General features: G+C 47.4%; 2 protein-coding genes across 5 annotated transcripts in view; one reads left to right on the top strand and one right to left on the bottom strand.

The window, feature by feature from the left end:
• Positions 1–14,489, top strand: part of LOC111072232 (teneurin-m) — a 136,840-nt gene that overhangs the window by 85,124 nt on the left and 37,227 nt on the right. Inside the window, exon 1 of one of the 4 annotated variants that reach the window (XM_041594392.1) lies at positions 14,184–14,234. The exons of the other annotated variants lie outside the window; for them this stretch is intronic. Within the exon in view, the coding sequence (XP_041450326.1) occupies positions 14,189–14,234 (46 nt within the window). The 5' untranslated portion in view covers positions 14,184–14,188. Of the gene's footprint in view, positions 1–14,183; positions 14,235–14,489 lie in introns of those variants that run through there. 4 annotated transcript variants of the gene reach the window in all.
• On the bottom strand, positions 10,470–11,018 carry LOC111072236. The gene is made up of 2 exons (XM_022363967.2): positions 10,717–11,018; positions 10,470–10,664 (listed from the first exon to the last, which is right to left on the bottom strand). The coding sequence occupies exons 1-2, from the start codon at positions 10,978–10,980 to the stop codon at positions 10,479–10,481; spliced, it is 450 nt and encodes a 149-aa protein (XP_022219659.2). The 5' UTR covers positions 10,981–11,018; the 3' UTR covers positions 10,470–10,478.

Genomic DNA, 14,489 nt, shown 5'->3' with positions numbered 1-14,489 from the left:
GCCTAAATTTAAGGCAATGTTTTGGGTCAGAAGGTGGGCTGGGGGGCGGTGGATGGGCATGATGTCCGAAGCACTTTAATCTGGCAGTTGCACACTTTTCACGTCACATCATCATCATCAACAGCAGGTGGACTTTTCATGTGGCATGTGGCATGTAGAATGTGGGAATGTGGCATGGCCTAAGCCTCTCCTGTTCGTTCTCTCTGTCGGTTTGCCGCCTCTGTTGCAGAGGCCAATTTGCATTTTGCATATCGTTTATGGGCTTTTCTCTCTTTGTCCCTGCCCCAAAGTGCAATTAAATGACTATTTATGAAATTCCATTTGCATTTGTGCATAAATTGATAAACATTCTAAACCGTCAGCCGCCGCAAAGTATGCACCAGAGGCAACAGCCAGAGTGTGTGCGGCAGAGGGAGTTATAGCAGCGTTGCTGCCCAGAGGGGGGATCACGCATCGGGTTGTCATCGTAACACAAATATTGATTAAATTCTGTATCAAATTAAGATTCAGCATTGCCCCCGTCCGACACACACACACAAATAGCTATAGATTTGTATGTACATATGTATAAAATATATCGTATATCGTATGGACAAAATACATGACATTTGGCTTTAGTTCGGTACCTCTCTCCCTCTCTCTATCTCTCTCTCTCTTTCTCTTTTTATTTTTGAGAATATTTTCATTTCAATTTTTCCACCCAATGCCAATTTTTATGGAAAATATTATTTGTTGACTTCTGGCAACCAAAAAAAAAAAGAAAATATAGGAAAAAAAGAATCCCAAAACTTGCAAATGAATGAATGAATCAAGCAGGTGCCGTGTCAGAGAGGGGGGCAGTTGGACTGCCGTTCAGCCGGGCCTACGTTATTTTCCAGTGAAAACTTTGTCCGTATTATGCTGCTCTGTTCAATGCGCCATGCCACATGCCACCCCATGCTACATGCTGCATGCTCGTATGTAGTTTAAAATTTTCTGAGTGGTGTGGGCGCTTCTGTCGATGGGGTATGAAAAAATGCTTATGCACCATATGCAAATACATATAAAAATGGGCATTCTGCGCGATTGGATACCCAGCCAGAGCCACAGCCACACAGACACACACACAGACACATGGGAGTTATCTGGGGAACGAAACAAAAGTTTGGCCAAATACAAAAAAAAGAAGATATATGTATATAAGTATTTTACATACATACATATGTATATATGTATATGCCAGTAGGAAAACTGCATAAATTGCCAGAGTAAAAAAGGGTTTTCGGGCAGAGTGATGGCAAAGGGAACATCCAAAACAAAAGTCGACATATTGAACGGGTCGGGTCGGTTCGGTTCGGTTGCAGGGGGCGGCTGTGATTCAGCTTGTGTGCAGCTGGTGCTTAAAGCTTTAATGGAGCAGCAAAAGCAGCAGCCGCTGGATGAATATCTGACCAGATTCGGGGTCCTGCTGGGCCCATGCAACGCTCGTTAAACATTTCCGCACCTTAAATTGTTAATGACGAAGGGCACTCACCCCGCACCCACCCACTCTTCAGTCACAGTAACAATCGCAGTCACAGTCACAGTCACTGTGCACTTGAAAGGAGCCCCTGGACATGGACCCTAGCCATGCAAATGTAACTGGCTTCCGTTTCACTGGCCTCCTCCCTATTTTTGGCAACTTTTGATACCCATTACTCTTTGAAAGAAAGAAGAGTATATGTGCAGATTGTATGCCCTTTGAATTCCCACGAATGTTAACAAAACCCTGTGTGGAAACTTTCACAATTCGGAATATCTTAACCTCCACTTTGGATATGTTCAGCTCAACCCCTTGACATCTGAGAGATCGGTTGGTTGGTTGGGTGCTTGAGTGCTTGGTTCTTGTTTTATTGGTAAGCAGATCGCATGGGAAAAACGTGTTCAGGGTTATTTTGCAAGCTCTAATTAGCTATATACTGGGTATCCGCGTGCTGGGTATCTTCCAGTAGACAATCCCCCCACTTGTTCTTGTTCTGTATCTCCAATGCTGCTGATGATTCTACTTGTGCAACTCTGCCGCTACCACTGCTTCGTTTTCATTATAATAACAGGCCATTGCGGCATTCTGATGCGGCAAGTCTCCGGCTATCTGCTTTCTGGCATGGCCCTGGCTCCGGCTCTGGTTCTGGTTCTCCCTCCTCTCCTGTTGCTTTAATTTTTTATCGCTTTCGAGGTTAGTTTGCAGCAAAAACTTTGCGCTGTCATTGACCGCCGCCGTCCACTCTCGTCGAAAGGCCAGACGAAGAGGAGTTCCGTCGTTCCGCCTAGTTCAAGCGCCTAGACTAGCGGCCGACGACGCCCCCATCGTCTGCAGCCGTTTTTGCTGTCTGTCCGTCCGCTTGTGTGTCCTTCAACTAACTTTATACTGTCCGGCCGTACTGGTCGAGGGTCCAGCCGAGAGTCGGGAGTCGGGAGTCGAGAGTCGAGTTCAGGGTCTATTGGCTGGTCGTTATTGCTTTCGACCAGTCCGGTGTTTGGTGCTCGGTGCTGGATACTCGGGGTCTGGGGTCTGGGTTCTGGGTTCTGGTTTATCGTTGCTGCCAGCCATGGAAATACTCGTAAATTTGAGAGCATTTTTCAAAAACCTCAACCTCTCCGGCAGGGTGGGTGTCGGGAGGATACCCAGAAAGTGCCTTTAAATTTGTATAAATATAAGGACAGTGGAATGGCGCACGTTTTTGGTTTTTGCTGCTGCTGCTACTAAATTCATTCATAATGGGTTTCTGCCCCACTCCGGTGTTTCAGCAGCAGCAGCAGAAGCAGCAACCACCACTCCTTCCATTATATAGTGTATATAAATTTAACTGAAATTTATTACGGCGCAGGATAGTAATTTATATTTTATGCCTGCTAAGTACGATGCTCCTCCTTGCCTGCTGGCAGTCATCCTTTATGCAGTTTTCACGCACAATTTTAATTTTATCTGCTGCCAAAAGAGAGAAAAGAAATATAGAGTACCAGTATAGAGAGCAAGAGAGACAGAGAGAGAGAGAGCGAGATAGAGCAGTAGTCCCAATCCCCAATCCACAATTCCAATCCATTCGATCCACATTTTGGTTTCCATTTTTTTTTTTGTGACGCAACAAATTGCCTTCGTGTTCCGCTTGGCACTTAACTTGCCAGACATATATGTATGTATGTCCGCATATGTGGGGATATATGGCCACACTGCTAGGTAAGAGCTCTGGCCATTTCGAGTGGTCCTTCCTCCGTACGTGGCTTTAACTCTTGTTCCCTGCTCCTGCCAGTGCTCCTGCCAGTGCTGCATTTATGGAGCAGGCAATAACCATTTGGCAACTAGAAATTGGCATTTTATGCTCCTGTCTGGCCTGTCCTCCCTGCCCCTGCCTCCCTCTCTCTTTATGGTTCCTGTGTATCCTTTGATTTTTGAATGCAGATTGTTGCGGGATTTATTGGTATTGAGTGCGATTGAGCCCACCTCCCCGTAGAAGCTGCCGGGAAGCGTCCTCTTTATGCAGAGCAATACTTGGCATTCCCGCAACAGAATGTTTTGGGCCAAAATTTACTTTCTTTGCGACTTAATTACAAGGAGCGGAGTAGTCGGAGTGAAAGGTTAAGTTTGCTCCTTTGCCCAAAAGTTCTTAAAGCATACCTTTAGGTGCGCATACAAAATAACTTGGGCCCCGGTTCTACCTTTGATGAACCCTTTTTCTCGTCTTGGCTGTCGTCCTGCCTCCCTGCCTGCCTGCCTGCCTCCCTCCAAAAATATTCAGTGAACAAAACAATGTTTCTCCTCTCTGTTTCTCCTCTCCCCCGTGTGCTGCGCCTCTTGGCTGATGTCCTTGCTGCTGGTGGCATTTATATGCTGCATAATTACGAGGGGGCGAGCCCGCCCTGTGTTGCAATGCGGCGGCGGGTGCTACGAACGAGGGGGCTGAGGGCTCTGTGCATTATTTATATGTTTTTAATGATTTCGCCTTTCGCAAACAATTTTTAATGATTTTCATATGGCAACATGGCAATGCATTCTATAAGATTTGCCAACGTTGCTGCTGCTGCTGCTGCTGCAGCTGCTGTGGCATCTCTCTCTCTCTCACTTCTCTCTCCTCCCTCTGTGTGTAATTAAAATTGCAACACACACACACACAGACTGTAATATGGAAGGACTTGGCTTTTGTTGCTGCTTATCCCCCGTCACATATAAATATGTTAATTAAAATAATGTTGCCCCAGCGAGCGGGGAAGCAAACAAAAAATTGCCAAGCAAATGGCTTAGAATAGCTGTGCATGCAGCAGAAGGATATACCGCGTGCATATCCTTCTCCCTGCAGGCCCGCTTTGTCGCCATTTTGCATTTACATGCCACGCTCAACGCCTTTCAATAGGGAAGCCATGCCCCCCGCCCAACCAAACCCGTTGCCAGAGCCCAAACATTACACGACATTACGTATACGCAAAGATGGTGCAGGAGCAGCAGCAGCAGCAGCAGGGGCAGCAGCACAACGGAAGTTGTGGGAAATGCCGGCAGTGTCTGGGCAACGTCTTTTGTGCCTTTTCTGCTCATTCAAAATAAATTAAAAATGGAAAAGGAAGTGCAGGCGGCAGTGTACAAGGAGTGTGAGAGGGCGGCGAGGGGTGGTGGGTGTGGTGGGTGTGGAGCATCGCATAATTATGAACTTGAAAATTCCTGCATGCGGTGTGGACTCCGCACTCCAGGGACGAATATTGCATAATTATTTAAATAAAAAGACGCTGCACTTTCTCCTCCCCCCTGCTAAGCATCCCATCCTACCCTCCTCGCTCCCCCCACCAGCACTTACTTTCTCCGCTGTGTGGCATCTTGAGACATGTCGAGTGGTTCAATCCGTTTGGGGATTGGTGGTGTTTGCTTGGCTTCCATCCATCCATCCATCCATCCATCCATCGCAATCTCTGGCACATATGAATTTTGAATTGAAATATTTTTAGAACGTAAGTGAGAGTCCACCCACCCCCCACTCTTTAAGGGGTGGAAACTTTAATAAGTTATATCCCCCCGAGGACTGACTGTACCCAATTCATATTTCATTCGGTAGCTTTGCTTGAGACGTTCCGAAACTCTTAAAGTTTCCGTTTTTGCCGCAAACTCTTGAGGATGGATGGCTGATAAGTCATTCAACTGTGAGGCAGCCACCGGCGTGCCACCTATGCCCACATGCTGGCTGCTGCAACGCTCTGCTCTGCTCTGGCTGTTGCCCGAGGTCATTGAAATTTTGTGCTGCGACACGAAAATGTCTGCCACACTGATGTGCTGCTGCTCCTTCTGCTGCTGCTGCTGTTGCTGCATGAAAATTCATTTCAATTAGTGAAATGGTTTTGGGATTTGTATGGCAAACCACCAACGCGCGTTGAGGCAGGCAGGGATCTGTTGCAAGGGGCACACGTCACTTTGGTAGCATGCAACGAGCGAGCAGCAGCAGCAGCGGTAGCAGCGGTAGCTTGCTGCAACTTTATTTACCTTTACGTGGGGCATAAATTGTAAATAGAGATACGAATGGGTGAGGTTGTTGCATTTGCATGTGCCTGAGAGTGTGTCTGTGTGTGTGGTGGGACTTGTGGCAGGATTATGAGGCATGCAAGAAACTTGTGAAGAACTTAGCCTCACCCTGTGCGCGTGTCTTTACCAGGCCATTGAACTGCTCGTTGGTTCCCCTTTCTACCTACCGATTAAAGTCCTCTCAAAGGATCCATACAGGATGGATGGATGCAGGAGGAGCAGGCGGAGGAAGCATCAAAAGTATGCCAGGGCAAATATTCAAATATTTCTCATACGATATGGATAGAGTGAGAGAGAGAGAGAGAGAGGGCGTGGGGGAAATGTTTTCTCTTCGTAAATGTGTATTTAAAACTTTTTTCCCCGTTTGTTTTTCTGTTGTTCTGGCCCCTGCCCCCCGCAGCTTGTTTAGACTCGTTTTTTTTTCGTATCTGCCTCTCCCGCTGCCCTCCCCACATGCCCCTGTTGTGCGCTGCTGCTGCTGCTGCACAGTTTTACTCAAGTTGCTCCCCCGACGACACTTTTTTGACGCTGTTTTATCAGCGTACAGACCCGCAGCAGAACAACGCAAATTTATGCAACTAACAAAATGTTTTTGTTTCTGCATTTTTATCGCCCTAAACGTTGGCCCAAAATAAAGCACACACAAAGCAGGGGCATATGTATGTGTGTGTGTGTGTGTGTGTGTGCAGGGGAGTTCCAGTGAGAGACGACTTGGAGAACTTGGAGAATTAGGAGAGTTTTTTTTTAAGTGGCGAAAGTCGCTTGGAATACGAGTATGCGAGCTCCATGGCCAGGACTATTCCCTTATGGTAATAGCCTTGACTTTTGCCTGCCCTTTGACCCCCACACACACACACACACACACTACGTTGGGCATCGGTCTGTATCGGTCAGAGAAATCTTACTTTCTTGAGAGCAGAGTAAAGCGAGAGTGGAAAAGTTTTCTGTTCTGGCAGAGGCAGAGCCAGAGCCAGCACCAGCACCAGACAGAGGGCAACATATTGTCGCACTCTATAAATTATGCGCATAACCAGAGAATGAGAATGAGAAGCAGAGAGAGAGAGAGACCGAAAAACCACCAACAAGGAGCATGTAAAGCAGCCAAGCCAAGTGCGTGTGGATGTGGATGTGGCAGGAAACATTCGGTTTGTGGGGACTCGCTTTGGTCTCCGTCTCAAAAGAAAGAGAAAACCCAACCGAGCAGAACTATTACAATGGCAAAAAGTTTAACGAGTCATGTGAAAGTCTTTCCCCTGCTCTCTGTCCTCCCATTTCCTTGGGTGGGGGGTGTAAAATTTAGTATTATTGCCGTGCCTTGTACATGTGTAATGTGTGCCTAGGAACCGCAGAGACTTTGGCACACCCCAAGGTGGGCTCTGCAGCGAGGTGTTGTGGGGGGGGAGGAGCAGCTTTAGTTATGGGCCTTAAAACCTGTCACACTTGTCAGCCAAAAAGTTGCACAGACGCAGCCCGCACGGAGATGGGAGACCAGACCAAAGGGTTGGGCCCAAGTTTTTGTTGCCGTTTGAACCCCAGGGAGTAGACTCTGATATGTGCGGTTATTTGGTTATTAGTTAACCCAATCAGGGATGCGGAATGTGGAGTCAAAGACAGAGACAGAGCCAAAGCCAGAGCCTCGGATTATCAACGATGCCTTTGGCAAATTATCAAATAACGGTGGGTGGGGAGGGGGGCTCACGTGATTGATAAACGAGATTTAGCCTTAGATGCGACTAATTGTATGCAACGTGGCAGGGACACTGCAAAGGCACTCGGATAATCACAAACGACATAATCAGAGCAATTAGCTGAACTAGCAGGCCAGGCACAACAGAAGACAAAACGGGAGGAGGCAGTGCCCAATTGCATTTGCTGGATACGGTTACGTTGGAACGTTCCGTTAGTCAGTCAGTCAGCCAGTCAGTCAGCCACGCCCCAATTAGATGGAGATGCCTTCCACTATAGCCTTGCCTTTCTGTGTCTCTTAGATTTACCTACAATTGACAGCTGAGTGACACTGGGGGACTTTGGCCGGGGCTTATATTTTTCCCTGGCAGACACAAACATCGAGTTGACATTCATTATTCAAATGTCGCACCCGCATGGCCATCGAGCAATGGTCAGACAGTCAGACAGACAGACACATTCTGCCCGTAATCCCAGCTTAGTCTTTCATCGCACAAAACTGATTAGGCATCGGAGAAGCCGACAGCTGATGACCACAATTGCCGTTTAATTAAGGCCCAGACCCAGCACCAGCAGCAGTAACAATACCAGTCCTAGGATAACTACAGTGGAAACCCGATGCGATGCCAAGCAGCAGCAGCAACAACAGCAATAGAATCAGGAGATCTGTCATAATCACTGACAAACACACACTGGGGGCAAGGGTTTTGTGTTTGTGTTTGTGTGTGTTCCACCCTCATTAAAGGTGAAAATCAGTGCAGGGGCAGGGCCAGGGCCAGGGCCAGGGGCAGGAGCAGGAGCAGCGAGGATGAATACCAAAACAAGCTTGAAACTTTCTCGATTTGGCTCGATTTCAGTTGCAGAACTTCGATTGAAGTTCACTCGGATGTGAATGGGTCCGATAATGATCTAATATTTTGCCATAAATGATGGACCTATCAGGAAGGGAAATATGTGTGCGTGTGTGTGGGTGTGTGTGTGTGTGGGTGTGCATCCGACAACACATGTTAACCCATTTATTTTTTGAATAATTAAAATAGTTATCCACATCCACAGACTCCCCTGCTGTTCATTTCTCGACCATAATTTCACTAGCTTACGCGTTTAATGCGTTTGGCAGTTTTCGGTTTTGTTTTCGGTTTTCATTTTGCCCCAATTTTGCTTTTTAATTTTAATTTTTCAATAATTTATGGGGGAATTTATTAGTACTGCGGCTGTCGGGTGAGAGGGGGAGGGAGAGTGGCCAGGACTGGACTGCTGATTGGTTTGTAATTAGCTGGACCACTGAGGGGTGGCTCCACTCCTGGGCACTTCTGGAGTGTTATGCCATTTATTGTTGGCATTAAAGCGGTGCCAAAAGCTGCTTCTGACATTAATGCTGGTGGGGAAAACCACCCTTCCAACTAACACTTCCACACCCTCCCCTCCCCTCATCCGCCCCTTCCAACACTCCACACAAATGTTAGCCAATAAACTTTTGACCTCATTTTGTTAGGAAAAAAAAAACGAACACCAGAAAAATACATAAACTAAATGCAGGCGAGAGGTGGGCTGAAGTTTGGGTGCTAGAGTGGGCGGACAGGCGTATAGGTATTGGGGGGGCAAGAACCAACAAAATATTTGTGCCTGCAACGTGGATGGAGGACGACTGAACCGAAGAGAGGGAAAGATTCCGCCTGGGCAGATTTCGAACCAAAATAAAATATTTCATAAAAACAGCATACAAAACAACAAAACAAAAAACAGAAATAAAGTTTGTCTCCGAAGCATTTGATACCCTGATTGAACCAACGGTGAAGCACTTGTGCTTCAGCTGATTTTTCATATATCAGCTAATCTATGGCAAGACTTAGACGGATATATAGTTGGCTTAGAGACAGACAGACATGGAAAATGATTTACTAATGTTAATGAACTGTATTATTTAATTTGGCTAGCATATTTATAAATAATACAAAATCATGCACTCACGTCGCACAACTCACGAGGACGGCCAGCTCTAGCCTGGGATCATCCCCTTCTGGGCATGAGGCCCTATGTACAAGCCGCTCTCTCAAGACACCTCTTGCCGATTGCTTGCTTATAATTTTTGCGGAACCCTTTCCTATGCCATGTCTAGCATTTGGTGTTACAAATAAATCCGGGAAATCATCTTACCCCTATTTGCAAGGGTATAAAAACCCCCTACAGGTACACAGTGAGAGAGCGAGGAAAAGAGGAAAGCAAGTGAAAATATTTGCACTCTCCATGGTAGTGTAGTGTTGTTGCATTATTGCTGTTCCTGTTGCCTTTCGTTCTTCCTGCCGTTGTTTTTGTTGTTGTTGCTGCTGGTGCCATGCCCACAGCAAGGATTATAAATTATAACAGCCTCTCTCACACGGTTATTTATGTTGTGTCAATGGACGGACGGTGGGGTGGGGTGTCAAACGACTGGGGATACATCATCAATGCATGCGCTTAGTTGAGTGGAAAAAGCTGCAGAATAAAAACTATGGAACGTGGCCAACTTTAAAGTGGTTCCCGGGGAGGAGTAGTGGCAGAGTTGGAGCTTTAAATCTCGGCCCATCACCCACACCTCATCCACCCACAGACAGAGAGCTAAGCCAGAGATCTGCTTTGAAGCTTTTGATTTATTTGCTTGATGGCAAATCATTAATTTGTTTTCATACCGAGCCAAGAGAGCCGCAAAAAAGGAGCAGGAAAAGCTTAGCATACTTTTCAGCTGCTGTCAGCTTTTTCGGGGGCGACACAACAGACGCCACACCATCCCATCACCCCTCCCCCGCCGCACACGCAGACAGACAGCCAAAAAGCCAGAGATGGAGGCTAAAATTTAAATAAAACGCAAACCAACAAAATAATCCGACACATGCGCTGCCAAATGATTGCCCAAGTCCTTCCTACCCACCCCACCCCACTTCTGCTCTGCCCTGTCCCTTAGCTTCCTAATCCCATGTGCAGTGTCTTTCCTCTCTGCATGTGTGTGTGTGTGTGTGTGTGTATCTGTGGCGGTGTTTATGTGACACACAAAACTCTGGAAAATCACTTCATTTTATTGGGGGACACAGAGCGAGAAAATTCCCCGAACATTAAATGGAAATTGGAAGAGCTTAAACAAGAGATAGAAACTGCTCTCTTTTTGCATTGTCTGTGAGACCCAACTCTGATCTGAGATCCCTGACATCGCGACTGGTTCCTTCAACGCTCCTGCTTCTCCTTGCGTCGATCTGCTCGATAAGTTCCGTCAGATCATTTTCCGTTTTCGGTTTTTGCTTTAATTTTGTGGAGTCGGCATAGAAAGGCCGGAATTCGAACTGCGACGTGACTGTTCCTCTTCGCTGGTGATTCCATTTTCCTCTTCCGTGTCTTCTTCGGACTCGCAGTGTCCGTCCGGAATCCCGTAGCGGTCCCAGAATCCCTTCTGCCGCTTCGACGGAGCTTCGCTGGCCGGCGAGTGTTTCTGGAGGAACAAACAAAATGAAGATTATGGAATAGAATCTGCATCCACTTACCACCAAAAACTTGCGTCTGTAGGCCGCATAACACAGAAAGCCAAGGACCAAAGCAGTCCCCAATACCAGGGAGATTGCGGCAAAATTTGGTTGGGGATCATCCACCACGGGGATGACGTCCATTACACCGACGGCGTAGGGTGGATACAAGAAGCGCATGATCTTAAAGGTGGCATTGGCCAACTTCCCATTAGGAAAGGGTTTGAGCACATCTTTAAATTCCACGTTCCAATGTGCGTCGTACGGAGGCGCAGACACGAACATTTTGGCGAATGTGACTACAAAAAAATATTTATAAAATAAAACAATTTTTACAACAGTTTTGTGTGACACGCTCGGTTAGAGACAGTGGGGCAGACTGAATAGTGAACACTCGAGAAATGACTGATCAATCAAGGGGCACTCTCACACTTCAATTAGGCCCAGCAGTCTACCCTTTAGATGGACATAAATCATAGCCTACTTGGAGCACAGCCGCACCATTCTCATTGATTTATTAGCGGGACAGACTTGAGGCCGGGATGGAGCCAGATCTAGAGGCAGCGGCAGGGCAAACCATCATCAGTCACCAGGCAAACAAACACGGTCAGGCTCGGTCTTGGGTTCCACCACGACCCAAAGCGCAACGGCGTCATATACATATACAAAAAGTGCTTGCATACATTACGGATAGGTGGAAAGGATGATGGGACGAGGGGAGGGGTGGGGAGGGGAGGGCGCGTGCTCTCAGGCAGAAACACGTACAAGAAATCATGAAATGTTGCCGCCATCATACCGAAAATTGTACGGGTAACGTGCAAGCAATCAAAGTACATGAAGGAAGGCAAGACTTGTGAGTCTCGGAGTCCTCGAATCCTGGAGCCGCACCACACACGTCTGATTTTTACTACACACGTGTGTGGTGATGTGACGTCGACAGGATTCCGACTGCCTACTGACAACACCAGAAGGCTCCGCCGTCTGGAGCTCACTCTCTCTCTCTCTCTAGCTAGGGCTCTGGCTCTGGGTCTGGGTTCTATGCTCTGTGCTCTGAGCTGACGCAGACGTGCCCAGGCTCGACGGCTGTCGCTGAGGCTGCTTTCTGCTGTTTAAGTAAGCATGCAAATGTCACATGCAGTCGGGAGCACAAGACCGGCCCCGCCACCCCCTCCAACATGCCATGATAAGCAGTCTCCAGCTATCAACGTGTGGAGGGGGTAGGGGCCCTTGCATAGTTTTTTTGGTACTCCTCCTGCCTGCCGCCCCCCCTCGCACCACACATAAATGATGAGGTACACGTTGCCTTGGGCTGAATTTAGTGATTTCCCCAAGCATGTGGCATACTTTTTATATGATTCCTGCTCGTGAGCATACGGAATTTCAGTTTATGGTTATTGATTCTGCTGCCTAGGCAAAGGCGCTGGCACGGCGTTCGAGGGGGATACGGAGGATACGATGGATACGTGGCTACATATAGTATGTGTACATAGGTGGAGATAGTTTGAGTTATGGCCTGTGGCTGATTTGTGTCAGCAGGAAGTTTAAAAGAAATTGTTGCCTACTTTCGGGCGCCGGCCCAAAGTGTATTATCCTGTGTGGCTGCCGATTGAAATGCTAAGAGGGATGAGGCCTTGGCTCGGTATAGTTTGGTTTGGTTCGGTTCTGGGGGATTTCCAATCAAATGTCTAGTTTAGTGCGGTCTGCGGGCACCCATCCTCGTCTGGTAGGTTATTGGGCCCGAGACCCTTGGGCCGACTGCCTTGCTGCTAGATGCTAGATGCGATCAAAAATTCATAGCATACTCGTGCACCATGGAGAGGTGTCAATAACACCGGCCACTTTACGGACACTTGCCCCATCCGAGCTGCCGTATCCGTATCCGTGTCTCTGTCTGTGTCTGTGTCTGCTCTCTGTTCGTAATTTACAATTACCGCACGCACAGACAATTTATTTTCCAGCGCTAACAAATAAGCTAAACATTTTCGTGGCTTGGCCTGGCCGGGGACTGCCTCCCAGGTGTATTGCAAATCAAAAAATCAGCCATTGAAGGCAAGCAGCCAAGGCAGGGGAGGGTAGGGGAGGCAGGATACACTGGAACGCACGCCCAGGCAATCAGTTAAATGTTTGTTGAACTCGCCAGCGTCGAGGTGCTCGAGTTCTCGAGTACTCTCCCTGGAGTCCCTTGAGCCTTGCGATGCGTTTTCTTTCTTCTGCCGAAAATTGAGTTTGTTTGGCGCGCACAAACCACAAAACGGAACAGTAAAAAAAAGAAAAGAAAAAAAACCAACCCAATGCTGAAGCTCAAGCTCAAGCTGAAGCTGAGGCTGAGGCTGGAGCCACTACAGTAACGATGCGAACGATGAAGCGCCAGCTTGAAAAATCGTTTGTCGCAATCCTGGAGAGGCGTTCGCTGGGTGGGAGGATGGGTGACAGGAGCAGTCGCCAGAGCAGGGACGAGGGTAGACTCACGCGCAGACGTAGTGATTTGGCTTTAAAAAACAGAAAATGAACGGGGAAGTGGAAGTGGATGTGGAAGTGGAGGAAAATGCCGAAGCAGCCCGGGAAAAGCTGCCACGTAATGAAACTGACAATTTAACTCGGGAGTCACTCAGTTGTTTTGGGGTTCCCTTCGGGGTCTGGCACTGAGGCAACGGCAGGAACAGGGACTGGCGCTGGAGCTGGAGCTGTGTGCGTGATGAAAAATCGTGTTATCGATTTAATGCGTTACGATATATAAGTACGAGTACGAGTATGTGTGGAAAATGAAGGGACAACGGAAGGGTTGCGCTGTACAGGCGACGGGGGGTAGAGTGTTGCCTTTAGGGGACTTTGGGTTCATTCCGTTCCCGGGTTCCCGAGTTCCCGAGGTTTCTGGGTTCCTCTACTGATGATGCCTTGCCTTTGGCTTTTATCGTTCGCTTCTGTCTTTGTGACTGACTGACATTTTCGTGTTTTGTTTGCCAGACTTGCCTTTTGACCGTTCTTGTGCTCTTTCTCTCTCTCTGACTCTTTACTCGCCATCGCGCCATCTCGCCATCTCACTTACTCCCATCTCCAATCGAATGCTTTCTCTATCGACAATGGCATTTGATTAATTTGCAGCAGTTTTCAATTTGAAATTGCTTTAGTTTCCTGCAGTTTTTGTCGGCTTTGACAGCGCACATTCGACGGGAATACACTTCCCTTACCCTCGCCCTCTCTCACCATCTCTCCTGGTTATCCCTGTAAGCTCGTGCGTGTGTGTGTGTGTGTATGTTGCTCTTGTGAAAGCTTCTTAAGGAATGTTAAGTGATTTTTTATTGAATTTTTAAGCCCCACTTAGGCGTTGTCAATCGAGGTACAAGTCAGTCGATGGGTCCGTGTCCCAGTCCCAGTCCCAGTCGAATCCCTGAACCTTTTTACGCCCCCAAAAAGCATCTTAATTTCGCCCTCTGCCACTGCATCTCTCTAACTAATTTAACAACCTTTTCTTATTCTATTTTTAGGTACGTATATGCCATTTTATGAATCTACAGCACATGTGGTGTGTCCCTCTGCTGGTGAGTGTGTTGAGTGATTGAAAATCATGGAAAATATTGTCCTTTTTATGGGTGGAATTAGGTATTATGCCAGACGATAATGAGCAGAGAGTGAGAGAGGTGATTGGCATGGGAAACCTACCCTCTACCGTCTCTATCTCTGCAGGAGTAGGGGCCAGAGTGGAAATGCAAACAAAGCTCGCGGCAACAATGATCAAATTTAACGCGCTTTTTAAACCAAACAAAAGTAAATTGCAAATGCAACGCACAGCACAG

This window comes from Drosophila obscura, unplaced genomic scaffold (assembly GCF_018151105.1).
Source record: "Drosophila obscura isolate BZ-5 IFL unplaced genomic scaffold, ASM1815110v1 contig_1, whole genome shotgun sequence".
In the NCBI taxonomy this organism is placed as follows: Eukaryota; Metazoa; Arthropoda; class Insecta; order Diptera; family Drosophilidae; genus Drosophila; species Drosophila obscura.
Note: the sequence above shows the minus strand (reverse complement) of the source record. Positions and strands in the feature narration are given on the sequence as shown.

What these genes read in the sequence shown, in the direction of transcription:
- LOC111072236 (XM_022363967.2), bottom strand. Translation starts at nt 10,980, where the DNA reads ATGTTCGTGTCTGCGCCTCCGTACGACGCACATTGGAACGTGGAATTT. An exon ending in ACAGACGCAAGTTTTTGGTG is followed by an intron (nt 10,665 to 10,716) that starts GTAAGTGGATGC and finishes TTGTTCCTCCAG; the next exon opens with AAACACTCGCCGGCCAGCGA.